The sequence below is a fragment of the Corapipo altera genome, unplaced genomic scaffold (assembly GCF_003945725.1).
Source record: "Corapipo altera isolate COAL_440 unplaced genomic scaffold, ASM394572v1 54, whole genome shotgun sequence".
NCBI classification, from domain to species: domain Eukaryota; kingdom Metazoa; phylum Chordata; class Aves; order Passeriformes; family Pipridae; genus Corapipo; species Corapipo altera.
Genome location: NW_020884902.1, coordinates 1 through 18,479, shown reverse-complemented (window position 1 = coordinate 18,479; position 18,479 = coordinate 1). Strand labels below are relative to the sequence as shown.

Sequence of the window (18,479 nt, the reverse complement as noted above, 5' to 3'; positions counted from 1 at the left end):
TCAGCTTCAGAACTCAAGAGTCCTTGCACAAGCCTCAAGAAAAGTATTTCATAATAATCTGTTCCTCTCCATCCCAACAGACTCCTTAACCAGGCAGAATATACCTGTTTTGAGCATGTGTATCCCAGACTTAATAGATGCACAAGAAATAACTCATGGGGGAGTACAAGTCCCTAGAATATGCTTGTGGTCTGACCTCTGGATGGGATTTTAACTGCCCTCAGATTAGGATTTTTTTTCCCCTGTAAATCATCTGTTGTTTGGTGTTCTCTGATAGTAATTTTTATGTTCTCTTTTGTGTTAGCTTCCAGGACATTCACAGCTTCCTTGCAGACCGAAGCCTGCCTTGGGGCCCAGTGTTCAGAGCAATGGCAGTTTGTCATTCATTGATTGTGTGGGAGGGCAAGATCCAAGGAGACCCACTGGATGTGAAAATGTTTGAGGCCACTAACTGGGTAAAGCTGTGCTTTGTTTTTATGCAAACAGTGGCAGGGTGTTTTGGTGGTCTCGAAAAAGAGAAATGTCCCAAGCCCTCTCATGCAAATAGCTACTTCCCACATAAGTAAAACCCAGAAGAGATACTGCATACTCAGGCTTTTGAAGAAACGTTCCTTGCTTCTGCCTAAAGCTTTCAGCTAGAAGTATATGAGTACTTAGCTCATTTGGCTGGAAGTGGTGGATGTTATGCAAACCACACTGGCACAACAACTCTGTCTTTGGCTGCTGCCAGACAACAGGAATTCACAGATGTGTCTCACATGCAGATTAAGACCACTTTTACAGAGCATGTAAAAGATTTCTGCCATCTTTGAACTAGGTACAAGACTTTGACATTTGTTAGAGCTCTGTCAATGTGGAGGTATTTCTACCATCTTCAGGTTTGAAATCCCATGCTCTAAATGGATCCTTGAGGTTCCTTTCAGATATAATGGTGTTGTGATCTGAAATATTTTTGTCTTTCAATACACAGGTGATAGATGATTCCAATGGACACCAGACTGAAGGTCAAGGATCCACACATGCCACAGTTGTTAGACCTGGACCTAAAGCCACCACTGTAAGCTATTTGTGAGATTCACATTAATGATCAAGTTAAACTGTCAGTGTAAGACTTACCTTTCAGAATAGAAATGCTTGGTTGTCCTAGTCCAAGAGAGTTCTTCCACACTTCATCTTTCCTGTCCTACCTGCAGAGAGATTGCCTTGCTCTCTCTGATTACAGATGCCAGGGAGAGCTTGCTGCTCACACCAGAAGCAGGGGGATGCTGGATGATAGATTGTCCAGCTCAGGGATTTACCTGTCCTGATGGCTTGAGACTCAATCCAAACTCAGATGAGCAGTGAAGATCTCCATTTGGGAATGCAGTGAAGTGTGGTAGCTGATGTCAGACCCTTACTGGTGACATACACCAAGGGGGATGCTTTCAGACATCCATTTTCCCTTTGCAAGACCAGTGTAAACAGAATCTTGTTAAAAAAAGAGGACTAGTGAGTTCCTTTCAGTAAATTACGTCTAATTGTCTGCTAAAACTGTCAGTGAACTTTTCCTACTGCTTAAGGTAACTATTTCTGTACAAAGTTAATTTCCTCTTTATACACCAGTCATTTTGAAGTGTGACAAATCAGCCCATTATACATGGTTAGCTTCTTACCATGGCCCAAAGGACAGATCTAAAATCCTTCGGCCTGAGTTTAAAATCCTTACTGCAGTTTGTAATCCACTTGCTTTTCTCCTAGGCCCCAGTGGAAGGAGTTACCATCTTACACCAGTTTCCATTTTCTTCATCCTTGCAAAGAATGTCTGTCATTGCTCAGGAAATTGGTGGGGATCAACAGGTCTTCACAAAAGGGGCTCCAGAAATAGTAGCCATGCTATGTAGAGCAGAAACAGGTAACTAACATTTATGAATGCTTCCTAGAATGCTTCCTAGAAACACATATATGTAAGTGATGGTGAAATGAAGTGGAAGGTCCAAATGAGATTTCTGTGTCTAAGACTTGATACTTCAGCTCCGGAAGTCTCTCTGTTGTGCTCCAAGTCTAAGGCTAAGCTCTCATACAGTCCTTCTCAGCAAAGAAGGACTACAAAGAGATATATGTAAGTACCAACGCTTATACAAGGTGTACAGTCTCTACCACAATAGCTATTTGAAAAAGTTGTCTACTAGTCCAGTAGACACCAAAAAAAAGTTTTCTTTTTTCTCCAAACCTTGGGAGGGAAACAAGAGGAGCACAGATCCTTCACAACATGCTGGAAGAAGGTAAGTCTTTGGAGAATAGTTTAGGACCTAAGTGCAACATGACAGAGACACAATGAATTTCTTATTGAGTAAAGTTCAGTTCAGCACCTTTCCTTGAAGTCCTTGGCCTACTGATAAACTCTAGGTCTACCTGCCCTTTGGGACATAAACCTTCCCTGCTCCAAGGCTTCCTTCCATCAGAAAGCAGTCAAATGCCCTGACGATGTCTTTTCCTCTTTTGCACAGTCCCATCGAACTTTGAAAGCGAGCTCCTGCTCTACACAGCACAGGGCTTTAGGGTCATTGGACTGGCATGGAAATCTCTACAGGCAGGGAAGCCACCTACTGCTCTAACGAGGTAAGCCATAGGCTGCTGCTTCTGGCCACATTCAACCATGGGCTAGTGGTGCCTCACATAGTACCATCACCACAGCCTGCCAAGAGCAGGGTTGTAGTACAGAGTTTTGTTACATTCAGGCTGGAGAGAATCTGATTTACATCTGGATAGAAGTCTGAGAATGGGTAGAGAGCACTCTTATAGCACATGCCCAGAATCCTTGCATGTTTCTTAACTTTCTCAACTTTGGAGTAACACAGGAAGCATAACTCTAGTACATTCTGAAGACTAGTACACCCCTCCATCATTCCTTCATTTCTACCAGTCTCCTTGCAGACTTATCCAGGCTTTCAGTTCAAGAGAAGTATTTTTTTTACCCCCCCCTTTTTTTTTCCAGTTATCCAGACTCCTTGATTAAGCAAAGACAGCAAATGACCCCCAATACTGTTCTCCAGCCCAGTCAAAGTCAGCAGTTCTTCTGCTGTTGTCAAATTCAATACAAAAACAGGCCAAAGGCGAGAAGAAGAACTAAATCTGTCTATCTCTCTTTCAATATAAGGGAGGAGGTAGAATCTGATCTGACATTCCTGGGTCTGCTGATAATGGAGAATCGATTAAAGAGGGACACAAAGCCCGTCCTGGAAGAGCTCAGTGCTGCCTGCATCAGGAGTGTTATGGCCACAGGTATCTAAATTGGGTGGATTATTTATGTGGCCACTGGCCAAGACAGGGAGTTCAACAGTGTTTAAGTGAACAGTCTGTTATTGTCACCACCACTGGTAGGAAGGCACAGATATTTAGTCCAAGAAGAATCTCTGTTTTAGTGATGACATGAGCTGAACCATGTTTTCCCTGGCAACTTCACTAGGCTGTGTTAGACACCTAATAAAGGTACATCATGCAAGATCCCTTCTTTTAAGGCTTTCTGAAATCCTGTTGTTATAAATGAGCAGAGATGGAGTATCAGTGCCAGGACAAATCACTGAACCTTAAGATATCTGGTATGCCTACCAGTCCCTGTTTATCCTTTTTTTTTTTTTTTTTTTTTTTTTCTTGAAGGGCTATTCCATCCAAATCCAAATCAGGATTTGGATAGAATAACCTCCAGTTTTTCCATGGTCTGAAGATATTTTTTCGTGAGTAGCACAATGTACCTTCTTGGGCCTCACCCCTTTCAGCACACATACACCAAAGCCACCTGAGGCCAATCTATGAGAATTAGTGATACTTGCAGCAATTTAGCAGTTAATCCCTTTTTGGTTTTAGTTTAAAACAAGTAATCTAGGAGCATATTCCCCATTTGTATTTCTCCAAGATGAAGATGAAAATACTTCATCTCCAGATGAAATATTTATTTTCCAGATGAAAATGCATCTAATGATTGAGACAGACCTTATCTGCAAAGTTTTGATCTTTATCAAAAACTTTCTTACACACAGAGACTGAAATCTTACTGATTCTTGAGGATATATTTGAAAACTCAGAATTCAGGAAAAGGCTAATATTTCCTCCATAAACAATTCCTCACTGCAGAAATTTTTAGATAACACACCTCTTGATTTTTATAGGTGACAATATTCAGACAGCTATAACTGTTGCCAAAAATGCTGGGATGATCTCTCCAACACACAGAGTAATTCTTGTGGAAGCAAACAAAGCACCTGGATCTGTTTCAGCATCTATTACCTGGAAACCTCTAGGAGAAAACAAAACTGAAGATTACAGAAGCCTGGTGAGCATAAGCATAAGAAGCAGATGTTTTGGAGTAGGGAAACAAACTAAGCTGTAATGCTTTAAATAAGACAGTGGAATTACACTAGAGTAAAGAGACCTGTCATTCACCATTGTTTACATGTCAAAATATGTGCTAGAAAAGTGTTTAAAAAGAAGGCATCTTTATAAAAAGGTACTCCCCTAGGGCTTAATTCCTAGTATATTATCTTATAAATAAGTTTTTGCTAACTGTCTAGCTAGGTTTGAGAACAGCTTTGCAGACATCCAAGAAAGATTTGTTCCTAGCCCTCATGCTTAGCTGATGTCTGTTTAAAGCATGCTTCCTTTCCCTGCAAGACAAATTTGATTGTATAGGTGTGGACTTAAAACCAGTGGAGGTGCACTGAACCAGCCCTGCTCAATCAGGTAGAGAGTTAGCACTTTACCATACATGCAGAATTAAAACACAGACTAAGTGTTGAGAAATTGCATGTACACAATTAAACATAGGCAAGCTACACTAAGAAATTTCTTTCATCAAGCATCTCTCAGAGAAACTGGGCTGAAAACCAGTTACTTTCTCCCTGAAGAGTAAGTCTGAAGATGCTGACCCTTCTCTGATAAGTGGTAAGAGTCAGGCAGATGGTAGGGAATACCTGCAGAGGCTATTGAGTGGCTCCTTGCTACCAAAGCTCATCCTGAGTTGTATCTGCTCTGTATTTCACTGTAGAAAGACTTGGCTAGACGTGGTTCCCAGATACTATCTCTCTAGCCCCTCTCACTCAGAGTGCAGCCCACCAGATTGGTACTGTTGGATGAGTTTTATCAAACTCAGTTTTATCAAACTCAGCAGCAATGCTGAGGGTCAGCTTTTAAAACTTAAGAAGCATCCAGTTAACACTGAAATTAATGGCACTGTATGCCTCAAACCCTTTACAAATTCAAGCAAAGGCAATTGGCCTTGAACCCAAGGCTCCCAGAGTCTTCAAGAGTGCCCTCCCCATGGTATACCCTTTACTTTGTCTGTAGTACTGCCTGTGTAAATGTACAGAGCAGCTTTTGAAGGCCTAGACACAGCATTGATTCTGTCTTATTTTACAGGAGGATGATGGTCAGACTGAGCGACGAATCAATCTGGCATTGGGACACGGCCAGTATCATTTTGCCATGAGTGGAAAATCTTACCAAATCGTAGCACAGCATTTCAGGGACTTACTTCCAAAGGTAAGATATGGATTTTTAAACTGGTGTGGACTTGCCTTTCGGGAGATTCCAATTGTCCTGGTATAATTAGCTGAAGCGATCTGTACTAGGACATCTTTTGGGAACAATTCTAACCCTGAAATCCTTAATGGATGAAACTGACATTAACATATGTTAAAAATCCCTAGATTTTTTTCTGCACATGAGAGGAGCAGATCTGTTTCATGGTGTGACGATGTGACTTAAAACATTTGTGCCCATATGCCTGGCCCTTGCACAGCACTGATTCTATCCTGTTTTGGAGAACAAGAGAAAACATGGTATTACACATTATGCACTTCAGCATGGCTTGTCTGTTTCATGGAGAGGATAATCTCATGAATTCTCTTCTTGTAATTGCCTGCCTGGTAATTTGTTTTCATCAGATAACTCAAATGACATACCAGGCCTCTTGTCCTTATTGTGATTGTTATTTTTTCAAAATATTGATTAAGAACCATTGTATCTTTGATTATCAGCATTTCCTACTTCAGAGTCTAGAATCAGTTGTTTATAAATATGATTTTTTTTGTGATTTCTATTCCAGATCATCACTGAAATCACTTGCTTCAAGTGTTAAAAAATAATTTCCTTTTTTCTCCTTACAGCTCCTGCTGAATGGAACGGTTTTTGCTAGAATGTCTCCTGGTCAGAAATCCAGCCTGGTAGAAGAGTTTCAAAAGCTGGAGTAAGTTCATAATGATTTTGAAGATGTTTGTTGAATTTCCAGGCTTGAAAGACATCTAGTAGGAGCTAGCTTTTGTCTAGCATAGCATTTCATGGAAGTGCACAAAACTGAAACTTCCACAGATAACCAACTTTGCAATTAAAATCCAAAAGCCTGTTAAAAAAAGATGCTGAACACTGTGCTGGTTTGGCAACCTGTGGAAGATCTAACACTCCCATGATTCTGGGTTTTTTTTGTTCACATCATCCTTCATTCTTACTTCCCTCTGGGCCTGAAGGAGGGGCACTTGTGTCCCTAAGATTTTTTAGGAATATCTCCCAGCACTGTAGCTTCTCTGATGCTTGCAGTCTTTTTACTGTGCTACTGCTGGCTCAATGGAATTGGTTAGAAAACGTGGCAGCACAATCTGGATTGGTATGCCCTGTGCTGCTCACAGTCACAGAGGTGTATATATATTCCTGAGTCCCAGGCTTCTTGTTGCCTGTTGTTCAGCTGTTTCCCAAGTCTTTTGAAGACCCTCACCCTCACCTCACCTAGACCTAGGCCTTGCTCTACGGTAAGAAGAGTTTTAGGCTGTTTCGGATTAACAACCTGGTGTGCACAGTTGTGAGCACCTCAGCTGCTGTCTGGCCTCCCTGGATCACCATCAGTGCCTTCCAGTGAGAACTTATCCTGCACTGAAATCAAGGCCTTGGGAGTAAAAAGCACTTTCAGGGCTCATCATTCCACAAGGTTATTTCAGCCTCAGAGTGGAGAGCTGTCTCTAGATATCCTGTTAAACTCATGTTCTCCTTTTCCATCTGCTCCAGCTGTCTCTGTCACTACCTGTCTGTCCCAGGAGATTCTGGCAGTACTGGACCCCAGAGTCTCCATTCATGTCTATTCCCAGTGAACATGAGGTACCTGTGCCTACAGTCCTTCCTTTCTGAGCAGGACTGTCCCCATTAGCCCTGTTCTCTGGTGTGCACCTGAAGTGCAAGCTCAAGGCCCATGCACAGTTCAGAGCCCTGGGATTATATTTTGGTCTTTCAGCTTTCCAGAAAGTTTTTAACAAAAATCTTGCATGACTTGCATAAATAACTTGCATGGGTCAAACTCCAGCTCCTCACTTTCCTTGGAACTGAACTCTAGGTCACTTTATTTTTTTAGTTACTTTGTGGGCATGTGTGGAGATGGAGCCAATGACTGTGGGGTAAGTGAAAATTCTTTAAAACATATTTATTTTAAAAATGAGAAATGAATGCAATGTCAGTGGAATATTCCAAACCGAGCACATGCTGGGGATGGGAGTGCACTGCTTCTTCACAGAGCAGCTGTGCTGTCACCAGGGTTGATTTAGACCTGATCCTACAGTGCAGTCCTTACCATGCAAGAGCGGTCCTAGGCAGAGATTTTTGCAGCATGTGGTCTCAAGGACTGATGCATTTTCTTTGCAAAAAGCCACCAGAAGATCCTCCAAATCCTCCACTGGGATTTATGTCAATATCTTCAATGTCTGGGGTTGGAGAAGACGGGTGAGGAGTTTTCATGGGGAGCAGCTGTAGTTCTACAAGGTTTTTGTAAAAGAACATTTTAGAAGTGCAAGAAAGCTTTGGTTTTTCTTTTTCCAAAAGGAAGGGTTTATGTTCAGGAGGCACCCACAACTCCCTTCTGGGCAGGTTCATATCTCTCTATGACTTCATGCATCCTCGTGGCAGTGAGAGCAATACCACCTCAGCAGTGCAGCTCTTGCTTGTCCTAACACAGTCCCAAGGATTCTCCTGGGGAAGCAAGTAGAAAACCTAGACTATCTCCATGAGGTGTGACAGCAAGTAAGTGCTGACAAAGGAGGCAGAGCCAAACCTGTCTTCTGGAGGTGGTAGTGGATGGCTCTGGGGTCTGTGGAAAATGATCTTGCCAATGCTCTCATCCCCATTCTTTTCCTGGTCCAATGCCTCACCACATCCCACTGGAGGAATGCCCTGAGTGGAGCATACATAGGGAGTAAAGAGGGACTGCTGTTCACAGCACACATCCTGTAATAAGCGATCACTGCTTGGCAGACATGTGAGTTGTTATGTCTTCCTGGTTTGTGAATGTTGAAGAAGAATGTGACTTTCAGGCTTTGAAAGTGGCACATGCAGGGATATCACTGTCAGAGCAGGAGGCGTCTGTGGCTTCACCTTTCACATCCCGAACCCCCAGCATAGCCTGTGTGCCAGAGCTAATCAGGTAAGCACAGAATTTTGTTCCCTATTTTACAAAGAAGACAGTTCCCACTCCTCTCAAATATTAGTGTTGGGTGTTCGCAGCAAGCCAAAATGTGCATATCTAGAGCAAAATAAATGTCTTTGATCTTGAAATTGCTGTTTACCTAGTCCCTTTCTGAAATTCCTTAAAGGTACATTAATTACCTCAAAACTACAAGAGGAGGGCATTTAGAGTTGAGCTTTATATCATCAACAGTATTTTAAATGCAAAAACAGAGCAAAATGAGCATAAAGCTGAATCAAATGTCCACAAACCAACCTGTACACTAGTGTTGGGCCCTGCCTCTGATACTCTATGCAAGAAAAACTTGGCATCTTTTATTCCAGGATCCTGGTTTTGCTTACTGGGGCAGGGGGAGTGTGTTACCCTCATCTGATACTATATGTTCACTGCAGGAGGAGAGGACTTGTTAGCTTGAACTCACTGAGCAGCTGCTTGGCTTTGAATGTTTTTCCTCATACAGAATTGTTACCTGCACTATTAATATCAGCACAAAAAGTTGCTGGGGTAAATTGTATTCTACAGAACATAGGTGACTAGAATCAAGCCTGTTTCCTTGCAACAAGATATCTGCAAGTGAAGATTTCTCTTTCATTCAGGCCAGATTTTATTTATTTCACCTCCCAGCAAGATACTGGCAGACTTCACTGCTTGTGACACATGCCTTGTTTTTCAGGAGCCTTTTGAGAGGACTAGCAACAGGAGCACCCCTCACCTAACTGCTGTCTTTTATTCGTGTCTTCACACAGGGAAGGCCGTGCTGCTCTTGTCACTTCCTTCTGCATGTTCAAGTACATGGCACTGTACAGCACAATTCAGTACCTTGGTGTTCTCCTACTTTACTGGGTATGTACTGGGAACATGTTGGCTAGAACTGGATGAGCAACATTCCCTTGTAGGAGAAACAGGGTATAAAAGCTGCTATAAAACTAGGGTATGGAGCTTTACCTTTATGTGTGCTGCAGACTTCTGTGGTGTGATCATATGGTCCTCCTGTACTCTCAGCTGAAAATCAGAAAGATTCTTCCCATTATCTTCAGCCATTGGGCTCAAGATCCAAGCTGGGCAAAAAAGAAGGCTGAGATACTGAATGGTGTTTTGGATGAGGGCATATGTCTATGAAAAGGAAGAATCTGGTGTAAGCCTATGCTGTTGCAATTTATTCAGCATTTAAACCATGACTTAACTTGACAGTAAGCAAATCCCCTGGAGTGCCTTAAACCACTTTTGCATGGCTTCTTCCCAGATGGAGAGAAGGGCTTTGCATTCAGAAGTTACCCAGCAATGAGAAAGCACGTCACTTCAAATAGTTTTCTATTGCATGGAGTGAGCTGGAAGCACAGTTAGTTCAAGCAATGTGCAAAATGAGAATATTCACTGCAGGCCCAGTGGTGACAAATCTATTGGCAGGGTGGTTGGTGAATGTGTGGTCCCCTTATCTGCAGAGTAGCATTTCAAAACAAACAGCAGAGAATTAGCTCCATGGATATAGTGTGGCTTTCTGGAGATGATATAAACAAGCCCATGGCAAATGTCTGATTTGTGATATTTTTTCTTTGTGTTCCTCTTTTCAGCAACTAAACTCCTTTGGGAATTACCAATTTTTGTTTCAAGATCTGGCTATTACCACTATCATTGGCATGACAAGTAAGCCCCTTAGTCATCCTATGTGTTAATGAGAGAATGATCTCAAATATTTTTCACTCCTTGGGAATGCATAATTCTGTATACAGAAAAAAAGAAAAGGGCAACTAGACATCCTGCAGGGTAATCCTCTCTGTAGAGTATAGGATGTTTGGATTAGTAGAAGAGGGATCTTGTTTGAGAAAAGCTCTGAAGTAAGATGGGTAATTCTTAGTGGTGCATTTGCTGAGCATGTAGGTTGTTGCTAACTGGGATGTTATCTCTAGAAGGAGTAAAATCACACCTTATGCAGTGGAAAGTCTATTCAGGCTTTTTCCAGTTGACTTAGGAAGGCAGATTAAGGGGATACCTAAGGCTCCATGCCCAAATGAAAAAGTGTAAGGATTGACTGTTTGGAGACCATCTCACCCTTGAAGCTGTGTAGGCAAGAGCCACAAAAGGAAAGAGAGGTGGAAATAGAGAAGAAAGAAATTACAGATGTCAGACATTATAGAGCAGGAAGTTGTAAGCTAAGAATGAGAGGGGAACAGTGTTGAGGCAGAAAGACAATGTTGTTGAGACAGAATAAACACAGGGAGAGGTTCAGAAGCAGGAATGGCAAGGACAAGGCCATGAAGAGCATACAGCAAAACCACATCCTGGTGCGTTCCATCCTTGCTGTAACACAGACAATAGGAAAAGACTTGGGTTAAATCAAGCCTGAAAGAATCAGCCACAGTACTGGGTACCAAAAGCTACATTGCTGTAAGTAGCCCATCTGGAATATTGCATCATGTACAAAGTCTGGATAACTTTGTTAAATCTAAGAAGAGAGGAAAACCTGTTGTGTCAGCTAATGTAGTCTTCCTCCATCTCAAATAACCAGGCACTAGGCATTTAGTCCAGGAGGATGCACAAAACATGGGCAGCAGAAAATCCCAAGCCACAGGTGACAAGTGACAGAAAGAGAATAGGAGAGCATGACTACGTTTATATCCTTCGTCCTGACAGTAGCAAAATAAAAGAAAAATCCAATATTTTATTTTCAAAATATGACTCATGATATCATATACCATTAATTAGCCTTTTCTGTGTCAATATGATTTTGTAAGAAAACAACTCTGTATTTTGTACTTGATGTATTGTATTTTGTACAAACTTCATGCGTTTTATAATGAATATTATAGACTGGCCATTGATAACAGTATTATTCAGCAGCACTGCTTGTATTTTGGACACACTAGTAAATATTTTTGTCCATGTTTCAGTGAGTTTCACAGGTGCCTACCCAAAGCTGGTTCCCTACAGGCCTCCAAGCCAGCTTATCTCACCCCCATTGCTGCTCTCTGTTGTACTTAACATCCTCTTCAGCCTCAGCATGCAGATTTTCGGGTTTGTGGTGGTCCAGGAGCAGCCTTGGTATTCCAAGACTGATATACACCGGTAGGTCGCCTTCTTGGGACTCTTAGTAACACAGGGTTGACCTAGTGGATGATACTATTGATCAGCTTAACTGCAGGCCTGATCAGCAGCTGCAGGCAGATCCTGTGCTCCCCACAGGGTGCAAATATTTTAACCACTGTAGTCTGCAGGTCCCTAAGCTCTCCAGCAATCTACCATGCAGCACAGTGCATGTGGTGAGAATGCTTCTGCTGAGCACAAAGAGGAGGACTTGACTGCAAGAGAGGCCAGGGTATCTGAGTAGGTTTGAGCTACTGAGCAAGCTGAAAACAGAGGGTGAGATTGGGGGCATTGCCAACAACTGACATCATGGCTGTGAGGGAGGATTCCTGTCAGTTATAGGAGAAGTTGGGGGAAATAACCAGAACAATAATCATTCACTGACCAGTGTGACACTCTTTTTCAGTGCCTGCCTCTCAATGAAGAATCACATGGAGAATTCTTCCTACAGCCTGGGGCTCCATGGGGTGAGAGATGGAGACCATGAAGAAACAGACAATGGCTACAAGAGCTATGAAAACACCACAGTGTGGCTGCTGAGTACCATCAACTGCCTCATTGTAGCATTAGTGTTTTCCAAGGGAAAGCCTTTCAGGCAACCCATCTACACAAACTGTAAGTATGGGGAGAGAAGAAGGGATATAAGTCAAATCAGGAGGTCAATTCACTACAGAGAAACTAAAACTTGATGAAAAAGATGGCAATCAAAAAATCAGGATCCTGATATTAGATTTTTAAATTACTAAAAGGTACCTTTTTAGTGCCAGTGGCATCCAGTGACCAGCAGCTCTCTTCTGTAATGCTAAAATCCCAGACCTGGCACTTGGATTTCTGAAACAGACAAAAGGAGTAGCAGGAAAATGGTGTTTGCTGGCAGAAGCATCATGTTATTTAAGGCAGCCTAAATGAGACATCTCAAGGAGAGATTAGGTGGTCTCATTTTAGTCTTCAGAATAATTCTGGAAGAACCCTATGTCTCTCTCCCCAGAGCATGCTGGGTGAGCAGTATTTGAGCAAATTCACATTCAGGGCATTCTTTTGGGCCCATCTCAGAAGAAAACATTCAATGACATCTACATGTTTGCAGAGTCCCATTTTCCAGAATCAGAGATATTTAGCATTTGCTAACTCTAAGACCAGTAATTTCTGCAGAGGAAACATCAAAGGAGGCAAAAATGTGAAGAGGCTGTAGTGAGGTCTAATAGGGTTTTTTCTGCATCCGAAAGACTGTCATGTGAAAGGAAGATGAGGCAATTCCAGAAGTTTCAGTGTGGCACTGGAGTTGTTCTTTTTCTGTGTGGGACAAATCCTGGCAGCAGTCTCTCAAGCAAAGCTCTCTTAAGTTGCCTTTTTTTTTTTTTAAATAAACATTTACATTAATGCTGCAGGTTTCATGGCTTTGCTGTTTTGATATAGTAATAGTGAGGAGGGGACATTTCTTCTAGATAGCAGAAAAGTGGGTCATCAGTCTCCCAGAACAAGGCAAAACAAAAAAGACTGGGTGGAGAGTGAAATTTGGTGCATGCCAGCTGAACATAAAATGAATTTACTCATTATTGGAAGCTTTGCCTACAGGTCACAGATGGAGAGAGCAATAGATTCTCCATTACTTAGACTCTTTAGATCCTGATCAAGAGCAAAGTCTCAATATCACTGAAATTGAGGACAGAATCCCTAACCATATTAACAAGATCGAGACACAATTCTAGACATTTTTCTGAATGACAGGAGGTACTGAGCTCAGAGAGAGACTCACTGGAAGGCTGTAAAGCTTCTCAGATGTGAGAGGTCACATAAAACGTTCAAAATACCCATTTGGTGTTTTAAATCTGTGGCTATGAGGCTTGTCCCACCCTCATATATAGACACATGACTGAGAAAAGCTGGGGTTTTACTCTGTTCATTTTTCTTTTGCTGAAAGTTCCTTCCTATCTCGTGGATTCTTTTGATGACTGTGTAACACAGAAAATTATTACTATCTTCTATAATAAAGGCAAGAAGCTGAGATTGCTCACAAATCTGTGGCTTTATTTGTCTATTTTTCTCCCTTCAGATGTGTTCATACTGGTGCTCATAGGGCAGCTGGGCATTTGCCTCTTCTTGATGTTTGCTGATATTGATGATCTCTACTCTAAGATGGATGTGAGTATTGTCCTAAGGCAAGGGGGAAAGTTTCTTCCTACTACCAGTCCCATCATAAGTGCAGTGGGATTGTTTTAACAAATGGCACAGACTTTTCCAGGGATACATGGCACCTCTAAAGAAAAATGGAATTTAAAGAGATGGATTTTAGATGATGGTATTGTAGAACCTTCTGGATGACTCCAAAATAAGATCTATGCACTGTGACAGCTGGACAGCTACACATGTACTTTTGATTGTTTCAGCACATTGTCTATGCAATAGAAGATGGCATCACTGAGCTTAAAATGCTTGGTGTGTTGGTGGCTTGATAGTTGTGAAGCCAGGACAAGAATGGGGTAAGCTCTGCAAATTTAAAGTACAGCACCACGTGCTTTTGTTTCTCAAGCTGTGCTACTCTGAGCAAAGGTCCTCTTGAAATGAAGATCTACCAGTTGGTGCTTACAGAAGCTCTCATTTCTCAGTTCTGAATCTCTTCAGGTTCCCTATTTAAATCTCAGAGAGCCTGCAGTTTCCCAAAGCGTTATTTGGATTTAGAACAGTGGTAGAGAAAGGCTAGTGTGGGCTTGCATGACAATAGACAATCTATCTTGATCCTTGATTAATAAATGCCAATAAGGGCTTGATTTGTTTTGTCTGTCAGAATGCAAGCTGGAGTTGTCTTGTGCAAATCCATCCTAAGGGAAGTATGAGCGAAGGACAAGATCTACATCAGCTGTAGGACAGGGTTGTCAGCGGACATGACAATTAGTATGTCGAGACTGGGAGATGTTAAACTCCTCCACTGTGACACTCTCACAGTCTTGCTGCAGATGTGACAGGAACAAAACAACAAAAGTAACTCACAGCTATTTTTTCTGTACATTTGTAATCAGAGAGATGAAGTGTAGTGGCTTTGAATAACAGGTACTGAACATGGTGCTGCTTCCAGTCCTGTATGTTTGCATGACAGTCAGCAAGTCGATTTAGAAATGGAAGTAATGAAACACAGAAAAAGGAACATAATCAAAGGGTGTGTGTCTCGATTTTAAATGTCAGAAAGCCCTGCAAAAGCTGCCTCACCATGTAACGATTTCCAGACCAGCGGCTCAGCGGGCAGAGCCAGTTAGAGAATCTGCCACGAGATGGCACTTTAAAGCAAGTCTTAGTCCTATCGTGGACAGTGGTGGCACAAGATATTGTCAGCACTGCAGCTGTGAGGGGCTCAAATGCTTTTGGGGACAACTGCAAAACTCCCAGCCCAGGCAGTCTGGAGGGAATACACTGGAATAAACTGGATTTGCTGAGAAGAGAAAATGGTGGAGTGGCAATAAAAAACTCTTCAATAGCCTGGCCTGAAGAAACTGCTGATAAAAATTTTGGATCAGAGCTTCATTTCCAAAAGAAATTGAGTTACAGCCAGGAAGCTGGTGCTCCCAGCTGTGGGAAGCTGGAACCGGGTTTGGAGAGGAAATACGCAGACTTTGAACTATTTCTTACTTTAGAAAGAAAAGAGGCAGTTAGATTTCTTATTGCAGTTGTATGGTATGGTTTTCTCTGTTTTCTGTACTGCATCATAGGTTTAAAATCATCTTTATCAATAATTCCTGAAGACAAGTAGCAATATTAGCTCATCAGCTAGTGTACAGTGTACAGCCAGTGTGGAATTCTGGCTTTTCATTACATGAAGCTGATGAAGAGCCTGGGGCACAAGTCGTGTGAGGAGTGGCTGAGGGAACTGGGTTTGTTTAGTCTGAGGAAAAGGAGGCTCAGGGGAAACCTTAATTTTTTCTATAACTACCTGACAGGAGGCTGTAGCAAGGTGGGTGTCACTCTTTTTTTTCCCATGTAACAAGTCATAGATGGGAAATGGCCTCAGGTTGTGCCAAGGGATGTTTAAACTGGAGATTAAGAAAAAAAATCTTAACTGAAAGGGTTACAGACTGGAACAGACTGCTCAGGGAAGTGGTTGAGTCATCATCCCTGGAAATATTTAAAAGAAGTGTAGTTGTGGCACTTAGGGACACGTTAGACTTTACAGTGCCAGGTTAATGATTGGACTAGATGATCTTAAGGGTCTTTTCCAACCTGAATAATTCTATGTTCTATGACACAAGTACCCACCAGTGTCTACTGTGGGCACGTTACTAAACAGCTCCTGCTTTTTTCCCAGCTCGTTTGCACCCCTACCACGTGGCGGATCTCCATGGTGATAATGCTTGCAGTCACATTTGCTGTGTCCTTCCTTGTCGAGGTGAGTGTGCCTCCCTGAATGAACTGGTCAGCACTAATTGGAGAGATGAAAGGGTCAGGTCTCGCTCTTTCTCTCTCCTCCTCAGTCCAGTTTTGGGAATACCTAGTAAAACAGGAGTAATTCCTGCTACCTCACCCTTACTCCTCTTCCTCAAAGCCTCTCATCTGGATGATCAGATATAAGGGAATGCAAGGCCAGGTCACCTTTTCTTTCCTCTGGTGAGCGGGAGATCTCTATCAGACTCTGCCCCAGGCTAGGAACATATGGGCAATCTTTGGTATTTTCTACTCTGATCCTGAAAACTGTCAGAAGGAGCTCATCAGAGTTTTCTGACGGAGAGCTCTGGTGAAGCTGGTGTGAGAAGTGGTCATTAAAAGCCTGTATAAGGCATGTGGATGAGCAGGGCAGGGTGGGAAACGTAGGTCTCCACTGTTTGCCCTGTCTGTGTAGCATGGATGAAAAGGGAAAACTGCTGTCCAGATCCTCTAAAATCTTCCTTTTGCTTTTACCTGTACAGGAAGCTGTCATTGAGAACAGACCCCTGTGGCTGCTTCTGAAAAAGACCTTCCGGTACCATTCAAAGAGCCACTACAAGAGGCTGCAGCACATCTTAGAGCAGGACTCAGCCTGGCCACCTCTGAATGAAACCTTCTTCTCAGATTCTGTGACAATAACAGTAGAGGGAAATATGGGAGGCCATAGCAATCCAACATTTGACAGTAGTGAGGACTCACTCTGAAGGAAACTGCAGTGGATGCGTGTCCAGGACTGCTGCAGGTGGCTGTAAAAGGACTCTCTGAGAGACTTAAAAAAGAGGCAAGACTGTCTCATCACTGCTTCACCGCTCTAGGACTAATCAGCTCTTGCTTATCTTTAAATTGACTGGAAGCAGAAAAGCTGGTTACAGTAAGATAAAGCCACAACGTTTCCTCTATCCCCTTGCCCACGTAGAAATTGCTGGCAGCTGCAATTGAATAGCTTGCTGAATATTGGCAAAGTGTTCGTGGTTGAAGCACCCCACTGCTGCATCCCTCTCTTGAACTGCATTATACAGTCCATACAGGTGGGAGCTGTTCCAGGTGAAAAGTAGCTAATTGAGATACCACCACTCTTCTGAGGAGATCCCCTTTGAGGAAACAAGTAGAATGTCCTCCTGATAGAGGCTGCTGAACATAGGCAGGTGCTGGGGTTCCTCAGAGGGTTTCAGATACCGTTACCTGGTGTCTGTCTTTTGTCGGAGATTTTAATCCTTCTGGCAATACTTGGCTTTCAGAGCTTGAAGGAGCTGCAAATAGACGAAGATTTCTAGAAGCATCCACTCCCAGCACCGTTGTGCTCTTCCTGTGATGGGAACAAAGCAGAGCTCTCTTGCTAGCTCATTGTTACCAGGCAGCCTGTTTGCCCTCTTAGTTTAAGACTTGTGATACTTGCATTTTCTGGGTGAAAAATCTATTGACCTGCAAAGCAGAATGATTTAATTATTTAACAATTCTTTTTGGAGAGAGGTATTTGTTTGGGATATTCATTTAAAAAACATACACTAAAACATGATAATTGCAAATTGTGATCTCATTCTGTGGGTTTTCAAAAACATACCACCCTTGTGGTGTGAACTTCCTCTGCTAGGGCAGGTGCTGCACAGCTGGGCTGCCACCAGGTATCAGCTCCTGCTTTACGAGTGCCAAAAGAAACCCACATTGAAGGGGTTATTACCCCCTAGGTCCTAAGTCCTGAAATAGAGATGGTGAGCCAGCTAGGTCTCAGAATAATTTTATTAAATTCTGTGGCATGCTTTTAAGTTGAGCCATCTGAGGTTTTGGCTCTGCTTTTCAACCATAATTGCAGATGCAATTAATTCATCAGCTTGTATTCCTCACCTATGAAATTTTGGTGGTGACTTTTACTCACTCTGCTGTGCTGTATCTGCTATACATAAATGCAAAACACTGCATATTTCTGCAAGTGTTACCTGCTTATGACAAGTTTGACATAAGCAAATGAGTAATACCTGCCTACCTAACACAGTTTACCTAATGGTAAATACCTGCCACAACAGTATTGACACAAACCAGAAATGTTTCATATTTATTCCTAAAAGTATCTCCAAAGTTTTCAAGAGTTCCCAGTTCACACCAAAATCCTCTGGAAAGTGAAGGTTAGGTGCTCTATGCTCTCCTTACTCCTTGAGGCATGAAAGAGCAGATTGGTGGAGTTACTCCTACCATCCTCTCTCTGGATACAGTAACATTTTCCTTGGAGACAAAATTCAGTGTCCTATTTGTGGACTCCAGCACACAAGAAATAAGTTGCTGCAATATGACACATCTTGTTGTCCAGTAGGACAACTGCAGTAGCATTGCACACTGGGCATGTAATTTATGTTTATGCCACCACTGACAGTATGAAAGTATAAACTCATGGCAAACCTGGTGATTGTTGGGTTGACATTATAAAGACCTGCTTGCCTGCTGCTGAAGTATATCCTTACCTGCAAGAGAACAAAATTCAGATGCTAGATGATGCTTTACCCCTGTCACTCCAAACACCCTA

General features: G+C 42.4%; 1 protein-coding gene across 1 annotated transcript in view; it reads left to right on the top strand.

Annotated features, from left to right (window-relative positions):
• The window catches only part of ATP13A4 (ATPase 13A4), a 38,403-nt gene extending 21,291 nt beyond the window's left edge, over positions 1–17,112 (top strand). Inside the window, exons 14-30 of the mRNA XM_027650582.1 lie at positions 305–455; positions 971–1,057; positions 1,738–1,891; positions 2,487–2,598; positions 3,137–3,261; positions 4,146–4,309; positions 5,392–5,514; positions 6,141–6,220; positions 7,370–7,412; positions 8,322–8,431; positions 9,220–9,316; positions 10,045–10,117; positions 11,362–11,536; positions 11,961–12,169; positions 13,608–13,696; positions 15,849–15,929; positions 16,447–17,112. Of these exons, the coding sequence (XP_027506383.1) occupies positions 305–455; positions 971–1,057; positions 1,738–1,891; positions 2,487–2,598; positions 3,137–3,261; positions 4,146–4,309; positions 5,392–5,514; positions 6,141–6,220; positions 7,370–7,412; positions 8,322–8,431; positions 9,220–9,316; positions 10,045–10,117; positions 11,362–11,536; positions 11,961–12,169; positions 13,608–13,696; positions 15,849–15,929; positions 16,447–16,668 (2,095 nt within the window). The 3' untranslated portion in view covers positions 16,669–17,112. The remainder of the gene's footprint in view (positions 1–304; positions 456–970; positions 1,058–1,737; positions 1,892–2,486; positions 2,599–3,136; positions 3,262–4,145; positions 4,310–5,391; positions 5,515–6,140; positions 6,221–7,369; positions 7,413–8,321; positions 8,432–9,219; positions 9,317–10,044; positions 10,118–11,361; positions 11,537–11,960; positions 12,170–13,607; positions 13,697–15,848; positions 15,930–16,446) is intronic.
• Positions 17,113–18,479: the final 1,367 nt, after the last annotated feature.